General features: G+C 47.4%; 3 protein-coding genes across 4 annotated transcripts; 1 reads left to right on the forward strand and 2 right to left on the reverse strand.

Moving 5' to 3' along the window:
• Positions 1–26: 26 nt before the first annotated feature.
• LOC6538842 (G-protein coupled receptor 176) lies at positions 27–15,209 on the reverse strand. Of its 2 annotated transcripts, none has more exons than XM_015193584.3 (5): positions 14,742–15,209; positions 3,231–4,037; positions 2,277–2,488; positions 1,717–2,206; positions 27–1,644 (listed from the first exon to the last, which is right to left on the reverse strand). In XM_015193584.3, the coding sequence occupies exons 2-5, from the start codon at positions 3,700–3,702 to the stop codon at positions 500–502; spliced, it is 2,319 nt and encodes a 772-aa protein (XP_015049070.1). In that variant the 5' UTR covers positions 3,703–4,037; positions 14,742–15,209; the 3' UTR covers positions 27–499. The 2 variants fall into 2 exon arrangements, with proteins under 2 accessions (XP_015049070.1, XP_002099355.1); XM_002099319.4 differs by having other exon boundaries at positions 1,711–2,206.
• Positions 15,210–18,163: 2,954 nt separating this feature from the next.
• Positions 18,164–19,485, forward strand: LOC6538843. Its single transcript, XM_002099320.4, has 2 exons — positions 18,164–18,618; positions 18,821–19,485. Exons 1-2 carry the CDS (start codon positions 18,405–18,407, stop codon positions 19,195–19,197), a joined length of 591 nt encoding a protein of 196 aa, XP_002099356.1. The 5' UTR covers positions 18,164–18,404; the 3' UTR covers positions 19,198–19,485.
• On the reverse strand, positions 19,199–27,143 carry LOC6538844. Its single transcript, XM_015193585.2, has 7 exons — positions 26,601–27,143; positions 22,688–22,781; positions 22,114–22,449; positions 21,294–22,058; positions 20,987–21,116; positions 19,487–19,811; positions 19,199–19,416 (listed from the first exon to the last, which is right to left on the reverse strand). The coding sequence occupies exons 2-7, from the start codon at positions 22,714–22,716 to the stop codon at positions 19,286–19,288; spliced, it is 1,716 nt and encodes a 571-aa protein (XP_015049071.1). The 5' UTR covers positions 22,717–22,781; positions 26,601–27,143; the 3' UTR covers positions 19,199–19,285.
• Positions 27,144–27,650: the final 507 nt, after the last annotated feature.

The following is a 27,650-nucleotide window of genomic DNA, read 5'->3' on the forward strand; positions in this document are numbered from 1 at the left end:
TAAAAAATAAAATATCAATTCATTCATTCTGGTTTAATCGCTTTATTTAACTTCAACTTTGAAATTCATGTCGCATGGCTTCACTTGGTTTTCACAGACGTTCAGGTATACATAAGCAGACATATATGTTACACAGTAAATACTCTAACAACATTAAACGTATGTATGTACATAGCTAACTAGTCCGTAGAAAGGTATTATGACCATACACTCAAAATAAATGCGCTCAGAATAGAGCTCCTAATCTCTATATGTCACTACCCAACTAATTGATCTAGATCCGATATAGAATTTGACAACGTTTCCGAAAGAGAGCTTAAGAGAGTCTAAGAGAGCCTAAGAGAGCCTAAGAGAGCCTAAGAGAGCTGGGAAGTACTTAACGTAAAAGCTTTGACTTGCGAGTATTTCCTCAGGGGTCACCTCTTGCCCCCTCCGCATCCTGGTGATCCTCTTCCAGTGGACTTTCCTGCTGACCCCGCTTCGTTTTCCCCCGCAAAGGTCAACTCTCCGCACTGGTCGCCAGAAGGGATGGCGAGGAGGTGGTCAGACCCACCGGCACCGTTTCCTCCTGCGCGTGGCCCGTGGGCGGTGGTGATGGAGTGGGCGTGGAGGCCGAGGACGAGGCCGTCGATGAGGTGGGACGGGCGGCGTGGGGCTGGAGGAAGTGGAACAGGTTGGAATGCTGCATGAAGCTGCCCACCGATCTCAGGGGACTGAAGAAGTGCTCCGTGGGATGGCTGGCTGGCTGCTGTTGCTGTGGCTGCGCGGAGGACTCCTGATCCCGGCTGAGATTACTGCTGGGTTCCTCGTGGACACCATGTCCCTTGGCCAGGGAACTACAGTTGCAGGAACGGCTCTTCTTCAGCGAACTCCTGGTGAAGGCCGTGCCCTTTCGATACTTGGGCTTGTGACCATTTGAGCCGGGACATGCCTCGCTATCGATCACAAAGACTCCGGATTGCTCCTGGGGGGCAGGACTCGCCGCGGATCCTGGCAGGCAGTGAGCGCTATTGGAGTTGCCAGCAAACAGTTTGGCCCTCAGGAGAGCCGGAAGCGGGCCATTTGTCGGCGATGTTTGAGTGGAGAGCGGTCTCTCCCTGGACTGTGCATCTATGGGAAGATCCTGATTGTTGCCCATCGGTCTGGAGTCCGTGTCATCCGAGCGCAACTTCTCCCTCATGACCAAAGCCAGGGAGCGACGCAGCTCCACGGGATCTATGCCAGGCTGAGCGGGATTGGGGACAGAGCTGGCCGGCACAAATACGTCCTCGAACTCCAGATCATCATCATCCTCGTCCTCATCCTGGCTGAAACTGTAGTTGTGGTTGTCATAGGAGGCGGACGGAATTGAGGGCTTCGCCGGGGCAGCAGGCGCAGGTGGGACAGTGGAGCTGCTGTTCCGTTCACTGCTTCGCTGGGAACCCGGTGCGGGGGAGGGGAACTCGTAGCTGGTTTCACCCAGCTCGGCGCCACTGGATGCCTCCACTATGTTCCACATCTCTCGCTCGAGATCTGTGGTCACCGAGGCGACGGCGGCGACCGTCTGGTTGATGTTGTTGAAACAGGGCGACACCACTCCGCACTTGGGCAGGAGCTGGGAGTTCTTCAGGGCCTCCTGCTGCTGCCTCAACCAAATGGGTGAATCTGCGTGGAAAAAGCGGAGGGTTATAGGGATTTTGCGAGAGTTCCAGGAAGACAACGCGCACTCACACTCACCCACATAGAGGCGCGGCTGCGTGGAGCGCATATTGGAGTCCATGGACTGCAGGCGATGCTGACTGGCCACCGAGAAGCGGTGGATGGCCTCCGCCTGCTGGTCAATGTCCACGCCCATCATCTTCAGCAGCAAGTTCTTCAGCGCTGCGCGAAAGTCCTTGAGGTGATAGGCGTACAGGACGGGATTCACGGCCGAGTTCAGATGCGAGAGAATGATGCAGAAGAGCGTCAGCTTGGGATGCACATAGCAGTCGGGACAGAAGGCCTTGATGCAGTTGATCGTGTAGAGCGGTATCCAGCAGATCATGAAGAACAGCACGATAATGGACAGATTCTGGGTGGCCTTGACGTCCCGCTTCCTTGCGGCTCCCAGCACCCGCAGCATGGTACCCGTGTGTCCACCTCTTCCGGGTGTCGTCACCTGCACCACGGCCGCCGAGGAGCGCCGACTGAGATCGGAGGCGGGGTTCATTGTTACGATCTGACGGACCTTCAAAGTACATCAAGAACTTGAATAGTAGAAGCTACCAGCTTCTTTAGAGGATTAGCCCACCACTCACCTGTTTGATGATGACCCGGTAGATGTGCGTGTAGAAGGCCAGCATCAGCAGAGCCGGAGTGATGATGGTGGCAAAGTAGAGGAAGACGAGGTAGTTGTAGTCCATCACCTCCACGAAGAGGCACTCCTGGTTATGGTTGACATCCGCGTGCCAGCCGAACAGCGGCAGGAAGCCCACTATCGTCCCGGCCACCCAGCACATGGAGATGATGACTGCAACGCAAGAGGGACATTGTTAATCAGAGTGCCCTGAACCGAAGCCTTTGAAGTGGAGCTTTGCCTCTGACGTCATATGATCCCTGCCATCTAAACTGCCAGGAAGGGTGACTACACTCCCCAAATGACGCAAGTAATTACTAATTTTCCGGAGCAGCAGCATAGCCACACTCCACTGAACCGGACATATTGGAAAGTAATCTTTGCCTTCGGGCGGTCAATGTGCTTCGTAGTGCACTATTGAACAACTTACTATAGATCTTGGAAAACATATATATTATATTTGTGTGATATTTTTAGATAGATCCGAATCTCTCTGTTTCCGGACTGACATTAAAAATCTCGAATTTGAAAATTCATTGAATCGAATTTCCCAGCGAAGTCTAGCAAGGTGCAGAGTATTACTTGAGGTAGTTATTAGTTAAGGATGTTTGCTACTGTGCACTGTTTCCTGGACCTTCATTCAACTGTAGTCCAGAGGAGGCGTCTTTTGTTTCACTCAAGCCGCAACTCAAACATGGTCGATGGCCGGAATGAAAAACAATGTGCTGTATATTAGCCATCCGGAGTCATTAGCATCACGGCAACAAAGGCACAATGCTAAACAATGGCCAGCACAAAGTCGAAACTGTTTGACAATCATATCCTGACAAGCAGCTGAATGCAGAAAACTAGTCCTTAAAAGTGGGTTTTTGCACACCATCCCGTACTTACTATTCCATATCCTATATATACTTACATATTGCCGTCCGGGTGCGGACATTCCTCGAGTAGGCCATGGGATACAGGATGGCCCAGTATCGATCCACGGAGACGGCCACCAGGCAGAAGATGGAGATGGTGCACAGCACCACGAGCAGGGAGACGGTGAAGAGGCAGGCATGGAGGTTTCTGGGCAGACCCATCGAGGCCAGGATGGCGAAGGGAATGCCCAAGGCGCCCACCAGCAGATCGGCCATGGCCAGAGATACAATGTAGTAGTTGGTGCGGCGACGCAGCTTTCGTTCGCGCCGGAAGACGATGATCACCAGCACGTTGCCGATGATGCTGACGATAGCCACCAGGACCTCGAAGACGGTGTAGGGTATGTTCAGCTCGGAGCTGGGACTGTCCGAGTCCTTGGCATCCTTGCTGGTGGTGGCCGCGTGCAGCGGCAGCAGTGGACCCTCGAACGAGAAATCCGTGATGGAGTAGTAGCGAAAGGCGGACATGCTGCTGGATGCGATTGTAGATATTCCACGGATGGCACGGGTTCCGCTCCCGGATCGAGTATTTAAGGCTGGTGCCGAGCTAATGGAGGAGGACGGAACAGGTGTGGGCTTCAATTACAGTGCCCGCTGGCGTGTGAACTCCCTAATTGACTTGAGGTGGCCGTGGCAGTAGCAGCGATAGTAATAGCACATGCTGCGCATTGCGTATACGCCATGCTCGCCGCCCTGCGGTTGCTCCTTTCCCACTTTCCCGCTTTTCCACTTTTCCGCTTTCCCTCTTTGTTTTCCTTTCAGTTGATGTATTTGTTTTTCTGCCGTCGACGTTCGCTGTTTAGCTGGAAAAAAAACGGGAAAACTTAATCATCGTTCGGCACGTTTGTTACACACACGCAGCAACTTAATTGTAGCAATTTTTTAGTGTAATAAATTGATAAATATTTGCCAAAAAATACATGTACATATCGATAACGTGTGCGACCATAAAGGCTGTGCCACAACTATCCCATACCCTAGATAATCAGTTAGTACATTACTTGAAAGGGGCCATCAGTTACAGGACTTCCTTGAAGTCAGCAGCCCAAGGATCACAGTGAAATATGTTGAAACTTCGATGGCTTTCGTGATGATGGTGGCTCTGGCCTGGTTTATGGGCTATCTGCAGCCACAACTCTGCGAGTACACAATACTATACACACCCTATCTGATTCGCGTGCGGCAAATACAAAGCTCGGAAAGCAAACAACTCCCGACCGGCAACAAAATCAATTGCCAGACAATCGAACCGGGTGCTGCAGAACATAATAAAAGTGTATGAAAAGCGAGGGAGCAGCGAGAACAACACAGAAACAGACGTCCCATAAATAAAAGAGCATCCTACACAGAGAAAAAATATATGAACTAAACGATTTAGGCAAAGGAACTAGGCTTACTCACTATTCAATTTGTTTTGTATTACATTGAGAGATATAAGTTGCATTACTCTTAAAAACTGATGATGAACAATTAGTAATTGAAAAACATGCAAAGTTTTTTGATTCATTTCACAAGACTCATTTATTTAAAATATCATCTATTCTTGAAATATTTCTTAAATATGAATGTATTATATTTTTAACCCCACTTGAATACCTCTATATCACTTATCATTCCTCTGTGTAGAGAAAGTGATAGCACTCAGTGATTTTTCCAGCTGCACTTTCCCTATCTCCTCCGGGATTTCCTCGAGTGCAGAGTGAAGGGATGAAAGATTTTCCGGGATTTGTCCTACAGGAAGTCGTGGCGTGGCGCGTTATCAAAAAGCGTGTGAACAGTTGCCAAGCGGAAGCCGTCACTCAGGAGCAGAAGTCGGAGCATTGGATGGGTCAGGATGGATCGGGTAACTGGAGGGCAGGAGAGTTGGAGGACTGGAGTACAGGAGGACTGACTGCTCAATCGAGTGTTTGGGCGGCGAGAGTGCATCCATCAAAAGCCACGACAACGATTCGCGGTACATGAAAACGTTTTCCATTTAATTGGCCCTGCTCTTCCCTCCTGCTCCCCGCCACCCTGCGATTCATCAAGTGAAAAGTGGAGAGGTGGAAAAGTGGAAAGTGAAAGTGGATGGTGGCTGGTGGATGGAGGTGGTTATTGTACTTCATCAACGCGGAGCACTTAGGAGTCCGGGTAAAGGGCTTGTCGAATTAACGCCGTTATTTAGCCAGCTCTTGTGGGAGACACCCACTTATTGCCCAACTTATTGGCTATGGAATTTATGCTGCCACTCTTCGTGGAGAGGAACCATTGTGCTAAGGGGGGTGGGGGTTAGGTATAGGGGTCAGAGGTCACGGGGTAGTACTCCCAACGGACCCCGTTCGCGTGCTGAGTCGCCGGGCGATCCGAGTGTCGCAGGTCGATCCGCTTAATTGCCTTTTGCCTAATTAATTCAATCGCTCGGTGGCAGTCACATTTGCATTTCCACCACCAACTACATTCCCATTTCCATTTCCATTCCACGCCCGTTTCGGTTAAAAACTCAATCAACAAATGGCACTGCGATTGAGCGATTTAATTAATTTGGCAAACGCAATTAGCGATCTTGGCCATGCGCTGCGTGAGGCCAATGCCAAAGTGACTCCAACGCGAAAGACGTTCTTTGGGTCAGTGCACCTGACACCTCGCAGCTCAATCGGTGCACAGCGAGAAATGCGCGGGCTAGTTTATGACTTGATATAAAATGTAGTATCTTCCCTTCAATATTACCACCTTAGATACCTCATACCTAAATAAATCACAGCACATTAATTGATGCATAATGAATTATTTATTATTATTTATTTATTTGCAGTGCATCTATGATTTGTTTGAACACATTTGATGAATTCATTATGACACCCTTTGCATGTCAAGCCATGGCTCAATCACGAGCTGCGACTGCGGCTCTAACGCGTTCATAATTTGAATCGCTCTCTAGGACAAGTTGGTAGCTGTTATGATAGTGTGCCTGGTTGGTGGGCGTACGTGACTGGGAATCGGAATCCACTACGTACAGTGTGCTCCGGTTCACGGCAGTTCCGCTCCTGTGCTGCGATCTGCACAGCATAACTCATACGCCCCGAGGTACGCCATTGCCCCCAGAGAAGTGTTCAAACTTTTAGCGCATTTGTCAGGCTCACAAAAGGGTGGCAAATGGTTTGGTTTTCTACCCAAGACCTTGCCGTGCCCATCCGTAATCCCAACTGCCTGGTATGGAGTCCCAAATGCTGGTGCAGTGCTGTCAAAATCAGTTGGCATTAAGTTTATTACCATGTCGCCATCGAATTGGCCACATTTTTGGCCTTGGCAGCGGAATAACAGCCAGAAAAGTGTTTTCCAGCTCGCTGCATCTGCAGTGCACACTTGCGATTTTTCTCTTATCATTTTGTGCACTGCGCGAAATTCAGAGTCACATTAACACGAGTACATTGAGTACATTTTCAAGTTTTTTTTGCGAATTTACTATAGTTTTGTTGCAGTGTGATTACTATTTGAGCTGGTTGGCAGCAGATAAAGTGCGTTTCTATTACAAGACGCTATCGGCGAGAGGGCGCTGAAAAATGACGTTGGTGATAAGGAATAAGGACCAAGGACGAAGGACCCCGCACCCTGAAAGTTGCCTTTGCCAATAGCTGCGAACTTGCAGCAAACACATTCTCCATCTGCTGGCTCGGATTCAAATGTATCTGGAGTGTGGGGCATAACCGAATCCCCTGGAGGCGGCTTGAACTTTAAGCTTGCCGCACATTTTCTTCGTTTTCTATATTTTCCCGGGGCCATTTGTCTTCGTTGCGTTTTGTGCGTGGTCATCCTGCGTCGCTTCACACGTTTAATTACGGCAAACGAGTAGCTGCAGCTGGAACTTCAATGTATCCAGCTGGGTTACCACCCAGCACCATCCAGCACCACCCACTGCCACCCACTACCACCCACAATGATACGCATTTTTTCTGCCTCGAATAGCTGGCAAATTAATTGGCGAAAAGTACTTTTTATACTGGCCCGAGCTGATTGCACTTGCAGAGTTCTTGTCGTACGAGTAATTGCGAATCCTTCTAAATGGAGTGATATACATACATTCATCAGGGCAATCGACTGGAAATGCAATAAAGTCGATTCCGCACCAAACCGGTTACTGAATGAATGCGTAGTGCTAGTGCTAAATATACACATATTGGATATCTCCAGTGGCTGCGAACGGCGCCATAAATAGCTCAAATCTTCACACGTCACAGGTGTGTTGTACATGCTTATCGGCCAGTCATCACTGTCAATATCCAATTGGGGATTGGGCTTGGGATTGGGATCTCGATTGCTCGATTGCCCGATTCCGGTCTGGATTGCACCATTCAAGTGCTTGCACGTTGCGATCACGTGCAGTCGCTCCTCCACTGGACATCCGACTTCTGATGGGGCATACAGAATGCAGTATCTTTCACTTCTCCACAAGCAATAGTTGCACAATAATACTGCTCACTGTCTCCGGGGGGAACAAGTGACGAGTTTCCCATGTCAGGGTGCTGGCATGTTGATAGATAACTACATAGTAAGAGGGTCTTGTCTGGGTCTGGCATATAAATACGTCCGTCCAGCAAAAGTCCCTGTGTGAATAATCACCCGTCAGTGCGGGTCACAGTGGATCCGGAGGAGGCAGTCCCAAAATCGGACACGAAAAGAAAGGAAAGGGTTCTGCTCGGTCGTAGGAAATGCCACTTGGAAATGGAAGGGTAAAGTACATCTCAGGCTTTTTAAGAACAAAATCATGTACTGTTCTACAAAGCATCCTATATCCTTGTAGAAGTCCTTATACAAAGTTCTTTAATGGTTTTTAGATAGCCTTGGTGCTTAGATGTGTTTTGGCTAAACTTATTCATAACCCATTTTTGTACCATATACCATTTACAGCCGCATCCACTGTGCGAAAATGGTAGGTGGTTAGGAGGTGGGCAGTGGGCAGTGGGTAGTGGTTCCTCCCAATTCCCAATTCGGCAGTTGGCAATCGAGCGAGCAGCTTTATGGCGGAGGGACAGGAGCGAAGTCCGGCGGCTACCGCACATTGCCCGTGATAATCGGAATCGCAATGGCGATGTAGATAGTTAGTGATAGTGACACCTCCGCCGGAACCCCAGAGCCCCAGAACCCCAAAACCTTTTGTCCTGAGGTGAGCAATCGCTAACGAAGCGGCTACAACTGCGCGATCAGCATTTCGGGCATTTCGCTTATCGGCACCCATTTTTCGGGCGGTGTAAACATGTGAGTAAATTGTACGTAATTAAATGTTATGACTTTCTTATCTGCCTGCCTTGTTTTCGTGGCGCTTTTGGGCTGCGCGGACATTCAGGTCCCAGGCTGTCTCCCAATTATCGGGCATCCGTATGTGGGACACAATGGCCTCTGGGGGGTTTTATTTGTATATGTATTTCTTTTTATTTTGTTTTTTTTCGGTCGGCCGGACAGTCAAATCAATCAAGCTGGAGACACTGAGCTCCTGACCACGCCGCGGCATTTCACCAGGGCAGGCAATGCCGCACAACGCTGCGTATGCGTAATATTTCATACGACTCGTATTCCCCAGTTGCAGCCCCTCTGTCCAATACGACAGCTGCCATCTTAATTTCATTTTCTATTTCAGTGGAAACCATAAAGGAGCTCTGCCAACTGGCAACCCACTCCCCACTCTCTCTCTCCTCCCAAAAAGCCAACCAACCCCGAAGGACTCTCCCCCCTCCCCTAGCCCTTTTGCTGGCTTTTGGTGGCCCATTAAGAGTCCTGTGATTGAATTCGGCTTACGCATGAAGAGTCACAAAGATTCAGCGCCGCATCCATCAGATTGGCCCACTCCAGGGCCATCCACCAAGTTTTAAAGCGGCTTAAGACGTCCGCTGCCAAGGACAAATGTCAGCCTGTGAATCCCCGGCTTTGCATAAGTAACCCCATTCCTCGGCTCCCCTTTAAAGGGGTGCAATTTTAGGAGGCTAACCAGAGGCCCACCAGAGTTGGAGCACAAATATTTATGAAGCCAATAAAGATTCTATTGATGTTTGCTGCTTGTTCTACACCACGTTCTGGCCACTCCAGCGCATCCCCCGTCCTTGGCAGATTGGCATTTCATTGTCAACAGGACTCGGGCTCCATTGGCCACCCACATTACCCATCCTGGATTCTGTCTCCTCCGTTCACGTATCTGTCGACAGGCGACAGCACACATCGTTTCGTCGTTTGCATTTCTGTTGATTTTGGCGCAATGACACGCAGCTCGTTACAGTTTGCCGGCTGACTGGTCCCAGCCAGTTGTCCACTTGTCCATTTCTACCCCGACCTCTGACCCCTGACCCCTGATCCCTGACCCCTGATCCCTGACCCCTGAGCTTGCAACCGTAACCCCAAGCGGAGGATTTGCGCAGCAGTTATGTCTACACTTGGAAACAACCATTCCGGAATGTGGCTCTCAATGGCTTCAACGAAACAGCACAATGGAATGTGGTATGTCAGAAGTGACCTACTTAACCCAAAATGCCACATCCTTTGGGGTTAAGTAAAGAAGAGGGCGTGAGGTTACACAAGTAGATGTGATACAACCACTTTTTGAGTTACTCGTTTATATAAACAATAGGTGCTTGTATAGGAATATCTTATAAGTTATTTAAGTACTTGGCTAAAAATACTCTGTTTGCAAATAATAATCCTTGCTTAACTTAAGACTTTGAATTCTTTCGGCGAGTGTAAGTTTCGCAGCATTCGGGAGCTTATGTCCTGTCAGCTCTGCATTCCAAATGCCTTTGCAAAGGAACTCTGACAGGATGAATGAGGAGGATGGAGATGAGGAGTCAGAGGCAGTCGGAAAGGCATTCGTGGGTGTTAATGGCGCATTATCCTTGACAAGGCTGGAAGGATCTGCTGGAAGGCAGTTCCTCTTTCAGCCAGCCTGTCAGCGTGCTGGAAAGTTTTGTCTCCATCATGGCCGGCAGTTAAATTTAATTACACTGCCCGAAAAGCTGACCCCCAGCCCCGTCGTCGAACGCCATTGTAACCGGAGTCGCTGGAGGAGCCGTAGGCCGCCGCTAATGATGTGTGGAGCTGTTCATTAGGACGTGACCAGCGGAGTCCATTATCCCAAAGCGGAGAAGTGGCCAGCAAGTGGCGCACTTAGTTGAAACTTAATAACTTGCCGCCAGCAACTCCAACTTGGCTAAGTCGCCACCGACCGAAGTTACCCATTTCCGCCCATTTTCGCCCACTTCCGGCGGATGTGATTCGCATTCGCCACCAAACGCCATACAATGTTGCACGTAAATTAATGCAGCCTGCGTGGAGAAGGAGGAGCACCCACATACCCTGCGACCATTAAATACTTTTTAAATGCCATCGGCATTTGCATTTGCATTTAAACGATCTCACATTCTCTGTTCTCTGTTCGGCGAACCAAACCCAAATCGGCATTAACAACGACGAGTATCGTTGTCCATTGTCGTTTGGGGATGCGCAGTTATAAAAATTTATTGCCTTCCGATTCGTTTTCACCCGTTTTGGGCGCACCGTGACGTCGCTGGCCAGGATTGTCGCGTGCCGACGTGCAGCTGCTCAGGTAAGCCATCGCCATCTATATCCACATCCACATAGCCATTCCACCTCCACATCCACATAGCCATCACACCCAGCGGATGCGAATGTGATCAAGAGCTATAATGGCAGACTCCAGACTTTGAGTCCAGGGAGAACTTGTTGCAGACACAACCACAAGTATTTGCGATTGCTAAATAATTTAAAATATACTTCCAGCTGCTCCACTCCACTTTATCGAAATGTGTGCAATGTGCTTCAAAAGCAAATAAATATGAACATAAATTCTATACTGCTTACAGTCGGCAGCAAATTGATCGCAGTGAGTCACCAATTAGAGCGAGACTTTCTGGCGGGCAGTCTAATGGGCAAAGTCAACAGGGGATGTGAGGAGGTCTTTTTTGGGTGCCAAAAGGGGGAATTATCACTTGCAATGTTTGCCCAGATGACTGCCGTTCCGCCGATTTAATTCGAGCATAATTAATGCAAAGCCAGCGCCTCAACTTGTTAATTATGCAGGCAGACAAATGCCATGAATGACCGGCCGACTGAACTCGAATCTGAATCTGTGTCTGAATCTGTATCTGAATCTGAATCTGAATCTGAGCCGCAATTAATGTGCATTCCACGCTGACTTTCGACGACTGGCATTCTGCCTATCGCACAGTCCACTGGGTGCCACCTCCTCCTCCACTCCTCCTCCTCCACCACCTACATTCTCCCCACTCTTTTGCCCATCACGTGCTGGCCCTGAATCATGCCCGATGCTCTTCTGAGTTCTATTTTGGTGCTATGTAAAAGTTTCGAATATAATAATTTCTTATTTCGAATGCTGGGCAATCCACTCCGATCCGCCCCATTGGTAATGGCCTCACGCGGCGCCATCAGCTGAGTGAACTAATCCACGCCAGGAAGCTGCACTGCATCTGCATCTGCATCTGTCAATGAAAAGCGGACTCCCCCTGATCAATGCAAATTTAATGCAATTGGCATATGTTTAGTTCGCTGTGGGAGTAATCCTGCATCGCTGTATCCACGTTCCTTGTTCCTTGTTCCTCGTTTCTTGTGCCACAACTGTTGCTCGTATGCGGCATCAATTCAGCGCAGGATAAATGTAATTGAGGCGATACGAGACCTTATGACCGGGCACAATGCGAGGACAATGCGATGGCGATTGCTGGGTGAAAGGGTCTGGTGATGGGGTATGCAATAAATACATACATAAATGCTCACACGGAAAAAACACGATACCTATAAATCCTTGCACAGAGAAAAAATACGCAGGCGTGGAGCAAAGGCTTTCAAATGCATTCATTCTTCTGAAATATTTTCACTAAGCATATACATTTGAGTTCTATTTTCTCTCTGCAATTTTTCTGAAATATTTACACTAAGCATATACATTTGAGTTATATTTCTCTGTGCATCGAAAGAGCGGCGCTAAATTGGCCATCAATTGGAGTCCACTCAAGGGCGCCTCGCTTTTCTCCAGTTCAGCTGAGTTCACAGCGCTTTGCCGCTTTATCATCAGGTTGTTAAAGCCCCCCATAAAGGCGGTCATTAAATGGCCAAGTGATGTCAACATTAGGTGTGCCACGCCCACCTCTCACCACCCACCATCCACCATCCCTTCCACCGCCCCGGACACGTGGGTCGAAGCCATCCACTGGGATTTGCAATATGTCGCCAACATATTCATCATCGAACCCACCTCTAGTCCACTCCACTCCACTTCAGTCCACTCCAGTCCACTTTACCTCCTGACTGTCAAAATATTGACAATTGGTCTTTAGCTGGCGTGAAGGTCGACTGCACATTAACTGCAGGCACTCAAGGGCACTTTGGTGGACGCTTTTGGAGGGGGGGGAGTGGGGCTATTAGGAGGCTGTTACAGGGTTGGGGCGTGGCCAAAAGCAACGTAAATCTGCGACACTTTTCGGCCATCATTTCGCGAAAAGTTTACTCGGCCAGTTAGCGCGCGATTATCTTCTAATTAAGTGCTAATTCCCAACCGCAACCCACTTACGTATGAATGTTTATGTATCTCCGTGCTAAAATCGCTGCGTGACTTACTTTAAATTCGTACAATCGAATCGAAATCAGATTCGACGAAGCTGTTGACTTTGCCACAAAACACCAGCGAGCAGTTTGGAAATCGACCGCGTCGCGCTCTTGGATTTTGGCAAGTGCTGACGTTCGGTTTGCGGAGTTGAGTTCCCTGGGTTGTTGATGTGTCTGCCCGAAAATATTTATAGAAGCAATTGGGATGGAGCAGGCGGTGCCAGGAGCAGCCTAATGAATCCATCTCTGGGTTCGGTTTGACTTGCTCGACCCGCTGCACACGTTTCCCAGCGGGACGAAGGGCTTTCCAGGCAAAAAGGATTGCCGCCGACGAAATGAGGAAACTACAGGGAGCCTTGGGCCTCAGAAACGTGCCTGCAATAGCCACTCAGTTACGCAGGAAGATAAATGATACACTTCTTTGGATGTTAGCTTCAGTGCACGAGTTCGAATGTATAGCCTATAGACGACTGTGACTCAGACAAGTTATTTTTTGAGCTAACAAAACATCATTATCGCCATTCTATATTTAGAGAGGAAACCAATTCACATTGATAAAAATAAATGCAACATGAAATGTGCTGTGAACTTTGCATGCTGCTTGTGTTTTGTTAGATAATTACTTATCATCCATTTCAATTGTTTTACCTATTGATTGGTGTGTTATCACTACTTTCAACATGGAAGTATAACCCATAACCCTTCCCCAATAGCATAATTTCCTATAAATATATTTTAACAAGAGTTACAGCAGCGCCTTTTGTAACTATGCAAACTGAGCTCATGTGGAAACTGAGTTCATTGGATTGGCCTAAGTTTGTGATAAGTTTGTGATAAGGGGCCATTGCAATCACAGTGTGAGTGTTGAAACGGGGAAACCCCAGCGACTTGTTGACACAAAAGCTGCACATTCATGCTGCAATTATTAGCATGAATATTTCAGCACTTTTATCAGCCGAATCGAAGGGGTGCGATTAACATCGACGACGGCTCCTCGAAGTCGAAATGGCAGAAAGCAGAAGCGAGTGCATCGGACATCGTTGCACTTTCGAATGCAATGCGTTTGCATTCGCCGCGTCTGTCGGCGTTTGGAGGCTTAACCGGAAACTTTTAATTTAATTAATTTATACACAAAGGCGCAATCAAGAGCACTGGCGACTTGAGCAGCTCGAAGGACGGACGGTGGACGGTGGGCGGTGGCATGCGAATTGCGGTTACAAGCGCCGTGTGCATCTGATTGATAGATAGATACAACCCAACCCCCTCCAACCTCCACCCTCCATCCACCACATCGCGACCCATTGCGATAGAGCGCTTTTGATGTTCACTCGCCCTGCTCGGTTCATTTCGCCTTAGTTCGCTTTATTTCCCTGCCCATCGAGTGCAATTCCAAAAATCCGCCATAATTCAGAGGCTGCAATCCAAAAGATACAAGATGCATTGCTAATGCAAACTGCAGATGTCTTTTCTTTTCGGGCAACAGGTGAACTTTGTTTATTGATGCACTCGTTCCGCTAATTTGTTTGCTCGGGATGATTTAATGGGCTGCCCGCTGACAGGGTCAAGGGTGTGTGGATATTCGAATGGATATATGGATAGCTGTATGGGTGTATATGTGTATGGATTGATATATGGCTGATGGCTGATGACCGGAACTGGATGTTATCAATTAGCCAATCAACAGGACATGCGATACGTGCAACAGGTGAAGACTTTCCCCGCCGCCAAAGGCAAATATTTAGTTGCCTTTGCGGTTAGCATAAACATAATGCTGAATGTCTGAATGTCTGAATTTTATTGATTTTTTTTTTTTGGGGGGGCTTTCTAACATATGTTGTTTCTTCGTTTGTTTGCACTAGCACTATATATAAATTAAAGTAAACTTTGGGGCTAATTAGTGTAGTTACCTGAAATGGAAGTAGGATTTGCAGAGAGTGGCGCTAAAATTGAAAGGAGGAGCCACAGGTGGTATTTTACTGCAGAGAAACACCTTTGCGAATTTATAAATCCGCGATCCAAACACCTTCTCTCTTTTCGGAACTTTATTAATTTCTTAAAACCCGAGCCGCTAATTCAATTGACACTTTTTTCGAGCCTCGCTGGGCTGCCATAAAAACTGGATGGAAAACTTTTCCAAGCTTATTTAGTTTGGCATTTCATTGAGTCGGGGGACACATACAGACGCACACATACACAGGCACACAGGCACGCACAGCGGATTTGTTTATTAATTATTATATTTATTTTTTATGGCAGTCGAAACAGAATTTCAAAACTCGATACCGCTGCGATATGCGATGCGATGCAAAGCGATTCGATTCTCCACTGCGGATATGCGAAATATCCACCGCGCTGGCCAACGCTCGACGGCAAAATGCGCGAATGTATCGCACGGATGGCAAGCGCAAGCGGTTGGGATTCGGGCTCGGGATTTCCGATTCGGATTCCAAACTGGGGGACTTCGGGAAAAGTGGACGGGCCCCCGAACTACGGACTACAAGCTACGAACTACGGACGCCTGTTGAGTGCTTGGGAAAGCGCGGAGTGTTGCAGTTCTACGGCTTGGCCTCCGTGTCTCCGCGGAATCCGGATATAATCGTAAACGAAATATGCTGGCCCTTTTCTTTATAGCTATGATTTGTGGCTGTCGCCGAGATTCCGCTCGCTATTTCGCGCTATTTCTGGCCGCCGTTTGTGCGTGTTCTTTACACTCTCAATGGCACTCAAACATAATTGAGACGTAAACCGCGATGGGCAATATGTATTTTCTTGGACTCGGACGAGCCAATAAAGAATCGACGGGACTCCCAATCAATCGCCAGCCGCTCATTGATATTGATGGCCCAGCTGGTTGATCCTTGGCTTCCGAGGGGGTAGCACTGCTAGTACCGCCATTTGGTGAAGGCGGATGTGCCCAAGAGCACGCAACCCCCCGAAATAATCGTTTGGCCAAAATCAATTTGTGCCATTGTGTTGCTTTATGGGCTGCCTCGCTACCATTCCAGTATAGATGGTATAGATTCTGGTTCTATAACCAGAAGCCCACCCATAAAACCCCCATCGATCCATTGGCTTGTTAGCAGTTCATCAAAATTGTTTGCCGCATATTAATTGCCCGATGTTGTTGCTGCCGACTGCTGGCTGCTGCTACTGTGCCAAACGGAGTGCGATCGAGTATTGCTCAAGTACCGGGTATTATTAATGCCCCCATGCCATCGTATCGTATCCATCATAACCATCATATCGAGCCATACCATCGACTGGGAATATCGTTTTATTGACATTTGAAGCACGTGACTGGCCTGCGAAGATGTTTGCCTTCTGTCTAGCGAATAGTCACTGCTTTAGATGCTTTAGATGTGCAAACAAAATCGCTGCAGCCCATCGGGCGTATACGTAACGAACTTGTAAGTTTTAGAACCATATCTATGGGTCGGGTCCACGTGCTGGCAATTTGCACGTCCATTTTGGGCTCTACAGGGAGATTTCAATGCAATCGATTCGGAACGTAGTCAGATCGCACAATTTATGGCCGCACTTTAATTGCTTTTGAATTTTAAGAAATTGTTCAAATCGTGTGAGCGAGAGGCAGGGGCGAGTGACAGAGACTGACACAGCGCAAGAGAGCTTCACCACAGCCGTTTGCAAGCTTACGTTAAAACTTTGAAAGGTTCGTGTCTCTGCTGCCAGCTGTAAAATACAAAAAAATGTTTTGACGAAAGATTGTCGCAGTTTCTACTTTTAACTTATTTCCACACTGTAATAAACTGTTTCTGCATTTATTGAACAATAGTGCTGAAATTAGTACCACAGTCAAAATAATCTATACCTTGGAAGGGTCTTTTCATTATTTCTGGGCTGAAAATGGTCATAGAGCTGAAATAATAACTTTTTTAAGCAGCTAATTACCTAAACTTACGAACCAAACCACGTTTTTTCGTATTTCGAAAAATTAATTTTTTGTCAATTTTCGCATTTTTGATAAGGGTTACATCATCAAAATTTGCAAAAAATGGCAAAAATTTAAAGTTCCCAAATTTGAACACAAATCGATTTGGGAGGTAATTAGAAGCTAAACGAAACATGCCATTTCATTTTTGGAGTATTATTTCGAAAGTTTTGACCAAAAAACTGAAGATTTGTTACCCAAAAATGACAAAAAAGAGCTTGGACCAAAAAACCGATATTTTCAATGGGTTTTTTCGTTATTTCTGGGGCGAAAATGGTCATAGAGCTGAATTAATATCTTTTTTATGCAGCTAATTACCTAAACTTACGAACCAAATCGCGTTTTTTCGGATTTCGAAAAAATAATTTTTTGTCAATTTTTGCATTTTTGATAAGGGGTTACATCATCAAAATTTGCAAAAAATGGCAAAAATTTAAAGTTCCCAAATTTGAACACAAATCGATTTGGAAGGTAATTAGAAGCTAAACGAAGTATGCCATTCCATTTTTGGACCAATATTTTCCAAGTTTTGGCCAAAAAACTGAATATTTTTGGATCGAAAATGAGGAAAACGAGCTTTGAAATCCATGGGCATCCATTTGTACAATTTTTAAGAATTCTTGTTTAGAATTATTTGAATGTCAAATACTTGGGAATATTTTAAGTAGTACTATCAACAGCTCATTAATAAAATGAACAGATCAGCAGAACAAACTCAGGTCTTAAACTTGTTAGCAGAACGGGCAAACGCCTCAGATCCACATGTTGGCCACTCGTCTCCATTCGGTCTCGGTTTCGTAGAGCCAACCGAAATGCGATATGGGGAACCCCTTCCCACCGAAAATGGCAGCCACACTCAATGAATTCCACAGTCAGTTGAAAGGGTAAAGGGGATTGGGAGGGGGAGAGGAACGGGAAGTGCATGGGTGCTAAACGTTTCATAATTGTCGTTGCCTGCTTGTACACTGCAAACAATCGATGGTGCAAACTCATATGTTCTTTGTTGCTTAATGGACTCTTAAATATATATGTTCTTTTAGCGAAGTTGTCTTTGATAAAATGGAAATATTTGCATTCCTTTAATTTTAAAATATTTATAAGAAATATTTCCATTTATTTAATTTTGAAATATTAATTAGAGAAAGTATTACAGCATTTCTCATTCTGTAAAAGAACAGAGCGATGAGCTGCACTCCCCACTGCGCTCGGAGTATCCAGTTACTTCCCGTATCCCCAACTATCTGCAGAAGGCGGGGTTCTTGCCAATGTGAATTTTGTTTACCAGCCATATATCCATATCTTATTTACATATGGGCATTTCTGCCGCCCCACAAGCGCGCATTACACACATTTTAATTAAGAGGCAGCGCCAGACGCGACTGCGTCGCTTCGGCTTCTGTTCTCGGCTCCTAAATTCTGAATTTTAAATTCTGAATTCTACATTCTGAATTCTGGGTTCTGCTTGTGGTTCCTCGTCTAGTGCTGTGGTCACAGCGTAGTCAGTCTTCAGCGCAGCTCGATAGCGAAAGATGTGCGCCGGGAGCGGCGCTTCCAGTGCCACCGAACCATCAAATCCAAGGTCGCTGGGATAGAATAGCTCCATAGAGTGCGGATTGGCGCCATGTGCTGCTGGTGTGCACGTGTCTACTGGACGGTACTGCACAATCTCCTGGTTCGCCTGCTGGACAGCCTGATGGAAGTGAGATCGCCCGCCTTCTGTAGCTGCTGCTTTGGCTATCAGCGGCAGGCCAGTCCGGAAAGTGACGTCGCAGAACGGGTTTCCAGCACCGACGACGATCCACATCAGCAGCCCCGCGGGGATTACGTCATTGTGGGTGAGTACGCGGCGATCTCTTGGCTCCAAAACAAAGCCAAATCCACAGAGCGATAGCATATAAACAAAAACAAACAGCAAGATAGAGTTCTTCAGTCTAAGTTGCTAACAATAGATACACGTTAATGTAGGTTGATAATCAATTGGAAGATTAAACTGCATCTAAATCCATTTACTGATGCTACATTTTGAATTCTTTCAAGACGATGCCGACGTCAACTACGCGGAGATCGAGGAGCGGCATGTGGAGAAGGAGCAGTACTACTTCACAGTGGATCGACCCACGGCGGAGCGAATGCTCCATGGACGAGAGGACGGTTCCTGCCTGGTACGTCCCTTCAAGGCAGCCGACCAGTGCATCCGGTACATCGTGAGCATCTGGGCGGCGGATCAGTACTATCACCTGTTCATAAGGCAAGTGGACAGGAGACAGCGGTACGCCATTGGGCAGAAGAAGTGCCAGGAGCGCTGCTTTGGTTCGCCCTCGGAAATTGTGGACTTCTACACGGAGCACCCACTACTCTGCACCAACAAAGTCCGGAGCCAGTGCGTCCGGCTGTGTCCCATCAGTTACGCTTAGCTAAGGGGGAAAATCTTTATTGCATAAGAGTGGGGCAAGTATGTACAAATGGGGTTAGCTTAAGACGCTCAGGCTAGCTTAGGTTAGCTCAGGTGGCCACCACCGCCTTGAAGGCGCACTGGTTGTTCTGCATCAGGGCGGGCCAGAGGAAGGCCTTTATCAGATCCGATCGCCGGTCCGCCTGGGGATGCCGCTCGTGTTTCTCGGGCCTCAGGAAGCCTGCATGGGATTTACGTAGATTTAATGACAATCAATTAAAGTTTGATTAAAGCGCAGCTTAAGAACGCACCCAGGTTGAAGTCCATGTCCAAGTAGTAGGGCGCCTTCTGGTTGATCATCCGCCAGGCCAGGCGAACACACGCACTGACGTAGTGCGTCAGCGGGGGGCAGGACTCCAGGCAGGGATACTCGTGCAGAGTAGAGAGCACCTGGTTGAACACCGACCGCTCGATCTCGCCCAGCGGGAAACTCTCGGCGGTCTCGAAGAGGTGCTGGCGAACGGATCTGTCCAGGGCCAAGGTGGTCTCACTGCTGCTGTCCAAGGGGCAGTTCAGGACTCGGCGCACTTCCAGGACCTTGCGCTCCCGCATCCCGTGGCACAGGCGGAAGGAGAGCTGTACCAATAGTTAAGCAAATTATTATTAAGAACATGCGTTAATTTAACTTAAGTTGCTTATGAGCAAATAAATAAAACTATGAAAATCTGATATATATGACTTTTTTTCATCGGGATGGGATGGTACCATTTTCGTGCAAAGGCGTCATTCATCTGCGATCGAAAGTGATTCAAATCCGAAGCGCCTACGTAATTTTCTGGCTCCCTGCGGCTCCACTTTCCCTCGCATTTTCACTGCACCAACCTGCCTAATCATCATCCGCCAGTGCGAATTCGATCTGGCCAAAATGGATATTTTGCAATCGCAATTTGCGGTCTGACAGGATTTGTAGCATCCAGAGCCCACGGGCTTGGCGCTTGTAATTGATGGCCAAGCACTTGAAAATTGAAAGTAATCTTCGCTGGATGAATTGGTCTCACGGTTTGAGAGTCACTGTGCTGTGCTAGCTTGCTAGGTAAGCAGTGCAAGCAGTGCGCACGCTGAAGGCTACTTCAAGATCAAGGTTTGGCAGCTATTGACCTGCCAACTAGAGTTTGCCCCAATTTTAAAACAATCGTTTTTTACTTTTGACAAGAGCTTCATTCTATTTGAATAGCTTGAAGAATGGTTTGGAAAAATATCTCTTAGCATTGTGAAGCTAAAATGTTATTGACATGGAATTGGCACTCTGAAAGATTATGAACGCCCATAATAAATTGACGCCATTCATCACAAATAACGCCGTACTGTCTTGACAAGTGAAAACGAAGCAGATAATTATAAAAGTAAAATTATGTTGTTAGCGATTTATATTCGAAAGACAAGTGACTGATTGACTGGCTTTAATTTCTCCTCATGATTAAATCGCTAATTCTTTATCGGTTTCTTCAGCCAGCTAAAGTTTTGCAGCAAAATAAAATGCAGAATAAAACAAGTTCAGTAAAAAAATGGTAGTGAACACACCCAATAAAAAAACTTAATTATCTTCCCAAAACTTATTTATCTTCCCAAAAAAAAAGTGAAAAAGAGTCCGACTCGCAATTGGCACTAGTTTCTCCCGATCGAGGTAATCTCGAAATTGGTTTTTATTCGGCCTCTTTAACAAGCCATTATTGAAAGTTCGGACATATCTAATGTGTACAATCTACAATACATTTCAAAACACATATGAATGCTAGGTACTTCAGACTCACCACGATCATGGAGAAGAGTATCTTCCCCTTGAGGCTGTGCGCGTGTTTTATCTGGGGAAGACTGTCCAACGCCTCCAAGGCGTCCGCTCGGTTCTCGACGTAGAGATTCCGATAGAGCGACACCATTTCGCTGTGGAGATACAGAGATGGAGATGGAGAGATCAGAAATGGGAGTGTGGCATGTAGGCACGTGGGCAGGTGAGAGTTGGATGCGGTCGCGATCTGATTTGGCTGAGATCGTTGTGTGGGTGTTGCACCTTATTGGAACTCGGTCAAGTGTAAGAATCTAAACATAACATTGGCTCACCTGCCGTCATCGCTCCCAGAGTCGTCCGAGTGGTAACCATCGCTGCAGCTGCTCGTGCTGGCGCCGCCGGGGGGCGTGGTCTTGCCAATGGAGTGTGCGGAGCCGGGAGGACCGCCCTCGGGACCCATCATGTGGAGCACCACCTCGCAGCCGCGGGAGAAGTTCATCAGCAGGCCGGCGGCGGGGCGCTTCTCCACGAGCGCCTGTGCGTCCAGGCGACGCACCTGACCCACACAGGTGAGCACCTCCTTGTCGTTCTCCACCCGCGTGCTGAGATTCTCGACCAGCGTTTGGAGCTGCTTCAGTGCCGGCTTGTCCAGCATTGTGAGCAGGGTCTTGTTGTCGATGAGTCGCTGCTGAATGTCCCCGTAATTGATGGCCAGCAATCGTTGGTGGGAGGAGTGAGCTGGGTCCTGGTTGACCGTCACCATGCTCAGCTCCTCCAGCTTGTGAATGGCCATCTTGTAGGTGTCCACATGGCGCTGCAGCTCGGTCTTTAGGGCCACATGTAGGGAAATGAGCTGGCCGGAGGCATCGGTGGTGAGTCCATGAACACCCAGACCTTGTACGGCATTATCGAAGCTGCGTCTCCGCTCCCTCAGAGTTTGCCGGAGTCCTGGCTCATACTGAGCCAAGGCCTGCAGCAGTCGAGTGCATCTCTGCCGGAGTCCGGACTCATGGGGATTCGCGAACAGACGCACCAATTGCCAGGCCACCGTTTCACTGGGCACCTCTGGCTTGGGAGTGGTGTTCAAGGTGGTCAATCTGGGTGAAAATTAAATAAGAAATAGTAAACCTACTACATTTTATAATAACTCACCTGGTAAAGAAGGACTCCAGAAGGTAGGCACTGTGCGGCAGGTGCTCCAGCAGCAGGTCCAGCGGCAGCTCCGCGATCACTGATCTGAGAACCGAGGGACCCAGTCTGCCCACCACGCCAGCAGCCTCCCTGTACTGCCTCCCCTCCGAGAGCAGCATCAGCCGGCGAAGCACCTGACGCGGACTGGTCAGGAACTCGCGACCATCCCTGGAGGGTCCACGAATCCGCTCCCTGCTGTCCGCCATCGATGCGGCGCCAAAGGAGAGGGGAGGCGACGGCGAATGGCCCTGGAGCTGCAGAATAGCGTCCTGGTGGTTCTTCAGCAGGATCTGCTTCCTGGAGGCGTGGGAGTTGCGGATTACTCGGATTGCTCGGGTTACTCGGTTGTGGGTTAATGGAATAGCTTTGTACAGATGCAGATGCAAAGTCAGTGAGATGCAGATCAGATGCAGATGTAGATGCAGATGTAGATACAGATGCAGATCAGATTTAAATGCAGATATAGATGCAGATGCAGATGTAGATGTAGATGCGGATGCGGAGTCTGAGACGCAAGTTCAGTGGGGCTGCTTACAGCATATTGGGTGTGGGCGTGGGCTCCATGACGATGACGATGCGTTTGGGGTTTCAGCTCTGGTCGCCAAACTGCAAACTCCGCGGGAAGGGCTCTGAAAAGGCGCCAGACACAATGCCACAATTAATAGCGAATAGGAAATCTCTTTGGCAAGAATTCGCGCACAAAACAATTGGCACTTTCACCGGCGCCACAACAACAACAACAACAACAACAACAGCAGTACCAGCCAACATAATTTATCATAAGTTATCCATATGCGTGCATAATACAATCTACAATCGCCAGGCTTGTCAGTTGCCAGTTGCTTGTGGGAGTTTCCACCTCAACTATGACAACTAGGAAAATGTTTAGGGCCTCCGCACAAAGCGACTTTCCTTGCAGCCGCGTCTCGAATGCCAGCCATTTCCCAGGTGGCCAGGAAAATGCCATTTAACCCCCACTCGCAGTGCGCCTAATTGAAATTTTTACTTTACTGCTGTGGGCTATGCACTGTTGGAATGGGTTAATGAATAAACGCATCGGAGCAGCTATTTGAGTTAGAACTTTTTGGGCACCTGCAGCAGCTCCCCTTTTCCAGAGACTGAGTACTCAGTACTTAGTACTTTGATGGGGCTGCAGGGAATCGGACACTGGGGCAGCCAACCCGAACCGAAAAAAGAGCTGACCATGTTTGTCTTCCCGAGAATCGAGCTGCGGAGAACATTAAATGTTTGCCAACCAGCCGAAAAGTCCGGAAAGGCAGCCAAGCACGGCGATTAGGTAAGTGGCTGTCATACGGATGCACCGAGAGAAATCAGTGGTATGGCTTGAACTGGGTACACAGCTTAGTAATAATATGAATTCACATGCTTACTCTAGAACCTTCAGTAAATGCTTGTAATATTTACCTAAAATTAATGGCCCGAGTACGCCACAAGTGTTTTAAATAGTTAACTCCGATTAATAACGATTTCTGGAGTGTCTGGCGGCAGTAACACTTCCAGCGAACAGCCAACTTGGAGCCGGAGGTGACAGTGACCCAGCTCGCAAAGGTCAGACATCGTGCATTACCGACTTCGCCGACTTAACCGACTTCTTAACCGGCTTAACGGACAGGTAGACGCCTTAATTGAAGGCCCGTAAGTGCGCTTTGGCAATACCTACCTACCTGCCGTTACCAGGTGGTGGCCACGAGAAGGTGTGTCTCACTGTCTCAGCTGGGAAAGAATGTTCCACTAGTCGAGGGCGTGGCCCTGTGGGAAACAGTTGGTGCCACAGATTTTACAGCGGATTTCCGATCTGCGTGCGTGTTGCCAAAACAGCAGGCAGGATTATCAGCTTGGTCATCAGTGGAGTTCGGTGCTGATCTGCACATGCAGTGTGCGAAATACGAGAGATAAACAAAAGTTACCGCATTTCGCTGGGATCATGTAGCGAGAATCCAGACATGACGGCTACAAAGAAGGTGCTCCGCGATTACCAGGCAATTATGACTACACGGGCGACAAATTGAAAGATGCCAGCGGAAAGAGCGGAGCTGCTGGGAAAGCCATAGAAACGTGGCCATGACACTTGGGATGCGCTTCGCTGGGTTCAGTGAAGTTAAAAACAAAAAAAAAAAAAAAAGAGTTTGGAGAAGGGGCTCTATGGAATACGTTATGTAAGCTGCTGACAAATGAGCGGGCTGAGAACGGAAGCCAAACTTGTCGCCACAACGCAAGAACACCACTCATCGCATATACCCACATACCATACACCATACACCATACACCATCTCTATCTCTATCTGTAGCTGTAGCTGTATCTGTATCTATATCTATATCTGTATCTTTGGCTGCGGCTTTTAGTTACACTGGGGGTCTCAGTTGGTTTAATGAACCCGGCGAAAATAGCAAAATAGAAATGTGGCGATGTGAAATGATTTGTTGGGCTGGCCATAAGGCAAAACATGACTCTGGGGGCTCGCCATTATTGTGATTACAACAATTCGTTATGAAGTCGCTGGCTCTGATAGTTTCATACTTTCGCAGGCCAACAAACTTCTAATTGCCACGACCCCGTGCTCCGCATGCAATCGAGTGGTATTCCTACTGCCCCTTACTTTGGTACCGCTTTTCGGGGGGATTTACAGGGTATATTCTAAGGTAGAGAGACTGGAAATGAAGAATCAATAGATAGATAGATAGATACATAGATATATAGATAAATATATAGATAGATAGATAGATAGATAGATAGATAGATAGATAGATAGATAGATAGATAGATAGATAGATAGATAGATAGATAGATAGATAGATAGATAGATAGATAGATAGATAGATAGGCTCTAACATCTATGATTTCTTTTCTTGAGAGGCTATATTTTGGCATGGCAACCTATTGAGATACCATCTAACTACATTTGCAAGGTCGTAAATGGAATCGCCAATCTGACTAGATGTTGAGCACTGCCCATTTGATGCCCTGGACTCCAGAGTTCCCATTTCTTTGTCATAGTGCTATCCATAACGAGCTCGGAATGAAGTTTGAGCTGGGAGCTGGCGTGCGGCTGCCATTAAGATTTGATGGCGATCAACGATCTGTGGCATGCCGGGGTTCCATCAGACACCTGTGCCCGTGGCAATTAGCCGCCAGACGGGAACTGCCAAAAAAAAAAAAAAAAGGGCAAGAAGAGCAGCAGACAGTGGAGTCCATTCCGCTAGTCGTTAATCAAAGAGAGCGACCCAATCACGCTGACCTCAAAATCCCGACAAAAACCAGACAAAAAGCGGAGCGAATTTATTGTCGTAAGGCATAGAACGCACAAGTTCTGCATGGCGAATAAAAAAAAGAAGAAACTTGTTTGTGGAACGATCGCTAACTGTTCTTGGCACCCATTCCACAAAGGGAAGAAACGGCCCTTGTTTCCCTTGTTCCCATATCTTCCAATCGATCGCGAATTAGCATATCTATAACTCCAATACTGATTGATTCCCTCATAAAGCATAAACAGTCCGCGGCTAAAACAAAAGACACCCGCGGGCCTTTGGGCCCCAAACTACAGCTCACCTACTTAGGCTTTTGGGCTGAAGTCCAGCCCATCAAGATTTGACAGCTTCCCCGGCAATCTAATTCGTATTAACTTTTTTTTCTGGCTGCCAGAAGCCACTCTTCTTGGCCAGCACCATCTCAATTATGATGGGAAGAAGTTGGCGACTGAAACTGGGTTAATTCCATTCCATTCAATTAGAATACGGACAGCGGCGAGTTTATGGTTGCTACAAGTTGCAAGTTGGCCAGCTAATTGGCGTCGCCTGCCGCAGTGTCTCCATTTCTGGGAAAGATCTTCGCTCTTCTCCGCATAATCCGCACAAATTAGGCTGTGTGCCTTGACTAAGCAGCCATAATGAGACACTCAGCATCTAAGCATTTGGGCAACGCATCTCATTCTCACCAGCTCCACAGGTATCGCACTACTTAAGCCATTCATTTTTATTTGGGAGTATTCTACATCATTTCATTTTATGGTCTCGTCTATAGGAAATAGTTAGGAGCTTAGAAAAGAAAACTAATTAACAAGGCAGTTTGCATGACAGACGGAGCAGCAATTATGCTTGTTTCGATAGTTTATTGTTTGCTTGGGCGTGGCTGCACATTTATCATTTATTTATATTTCTGTATTAGCATATTGATGCAGCACAAAAGAAATAGAAGATGAAACGTAGCCGCACTCAATTCAAAAGGAATTAAAACTAAACTATTACTACTTAAATGAGCCTGATGCGTGCAAAGTATCTTTAATAACACCCAGTTATGATGCTCAACTCACAAAAGTATCTTGTTTTGCGCTTGGCTGGGCACAAAATAATGTTTCTATCCGAGAAGCGTTCAACTCCATTGGTAGCTCCACTCCCACATGGTGGATGCTAGATGTTTTCGTGCCACTTACATGGTTTTCAGCGGCGCTGCTTGTGGGTAAGTGTGCCACTAATCCACAGGAGAATCGCCAGGTCGTCTTCTCACTTGACACCGAAGAAGAAGTCGCAGATTTTCCGCTTTTCCTCGGCGGCCGAGCAATTTTCACTTTGCTGCCGACAGCGACAGGGTCAAAAAGCACAGGCTGTCTTTTTCTGCGGTCTTTGCAGATTGCAGCCACAGTTTGTATCTTGTGCAGAATGCAACCGCAAATCACAAAGTTGACGGCGCCTTCGTGTTCATTTGGCAGCAGCAAAACTAGTCAGTCTACAAACATTTTTGCACTTCATTAACTCGTCTAACATTTGGGTGGCAAATGCCACGGGAAATTCCTCGTCTCCGCGAAGAAGCTGTCAGTCTTCAGTGCTCAGTCTTCCCGCCTTCACTCTTCTGCGCCCGATTCTTCTCGCTGTTTACCGTTTAAGCACGCGCCTCCACCAGTGGAAACTCGAAACTGGTGGAAAATCTGTTCGAAACTGGAAAATCGCGACTTGCGGAGCACGACCGATCGCGGTAAAAGTCCAAAGCAGACTGAAACTGAACGAATGTCATGACCACAGCGGTACACACAGTCGCTTGCTAACGGGAGCAAAAGAGAGCGCTGGCAAAAAGAGAAAGAGAGAGCAACTTCAGCTCTAAGTTGGCTCAAAAACCAGCAGAGATTGCCTCCTCTGCAGAAGCATTTTGGGCAAGTTCAGAAATGCACAGTGCAAAATAATGTACAAGTACTAAAGTACAAGCAATAAACTTCAGGTAAATGGATCTTTAAGAATTCAACCTGTATAGTTATCCCTAGAAGTTCGCTTTATTTTAGTTACTATAGTATATTCTATCAGATTTGTAATGTATGCCTTAAAGATACAGTAACTTGCATTTAACCGAAACGATCAATTTGTTTCCCAAACTTTTGATCCGTATGAATAGTTCACAATTGATGTGCAAAATAATAACTCGATTCAGGTGCCCAGTTTTGGTGCAGCAGATACATTGTAGTGGCAGCTGTTTTTTGCCGCTTCGAATTGAG

The sequence above is a fragment of the Drosophila yakuba genome, chromosome 3R (assembly GCF_016746365.2).
Source record: "Drosophila yakuba strain Tai18E2 chromosome 3R, Prin_Dyak_Tai18E2_2.1, whole genome shotgun sequence".
NCBI classification, from domain to species: domain Eukaryota; kingdom Metazoa; phylum Arthropoda; class Insecta; order Diptera; family Drosophilidae; genus Drosophila; species Drosophila yakuba.

What these genes read in the sequence shown, in the direction of transcription:
- LOC6538844 (XM_015193585.2), bottom strand. Translation starts at nt 22,716, where the DNA reads ATGGAGCCCACGCCCACACCCAATATGCT. An exon ending in CTGGAGTCCTTCTTTACCAG is followed by an intron (nt 22,059 to 22,113) that starts GTGAGTTATTAT and finishes ATTTTCACCCAG; the next exon opens with ATTGACCACCTTGAACACCA. An exon ending in TACTCTTCTCCATGATCGTG is followed by an intron (nt 19,812 to 20,986) that starts GTGAGTCTGAAG and finishes CTATTGGTACAG; the next exon opens with CTCTCCTTCCGCCTGTGCCA.
- LOC6538843 (XM_002099320.4), top strand. Translation starts at nt 18,405, where the DNA reads ATGTGCTGCTGGTGTGCACGTGTCTACTGGACGGTACTGCACAATCTC. An exon ending in CGGGGATTACGTCATTGTGG is followed by an intron (nt 18,619 to 18,820) that starts GTGAGTACGCGG and finishes AATTCTTTCAAG; the next exon opens with ACGATGCCGACGTCAACTAC.
- LOC6538842 (XM_002099319.4), bottom strand. Translation starts at nt 3,702, where the DNA reads ATGTCCGCCTTTCGCTACTACTCCATCACGGATTTCTCGTTCGAGGGT. An exon ending in ACCGGGTCATCATCAAACAG is followed by an intron (nt 2,207 to 2,276) that starts GTGAGTGGTGGG and finishes TGTACTTTGAAG; the next exon opens with GTCCGTCAGATCGTAACAAT. An exon ending in GCGCCTCTATGTGGGTGAGT is followed by an intron (nt 1,645 to 1,710) that starts GTGAGTGCGCGT and finishes TTTTCCACGCAG; the next exon opens with ATTCACCCATTTGGTTGAGG.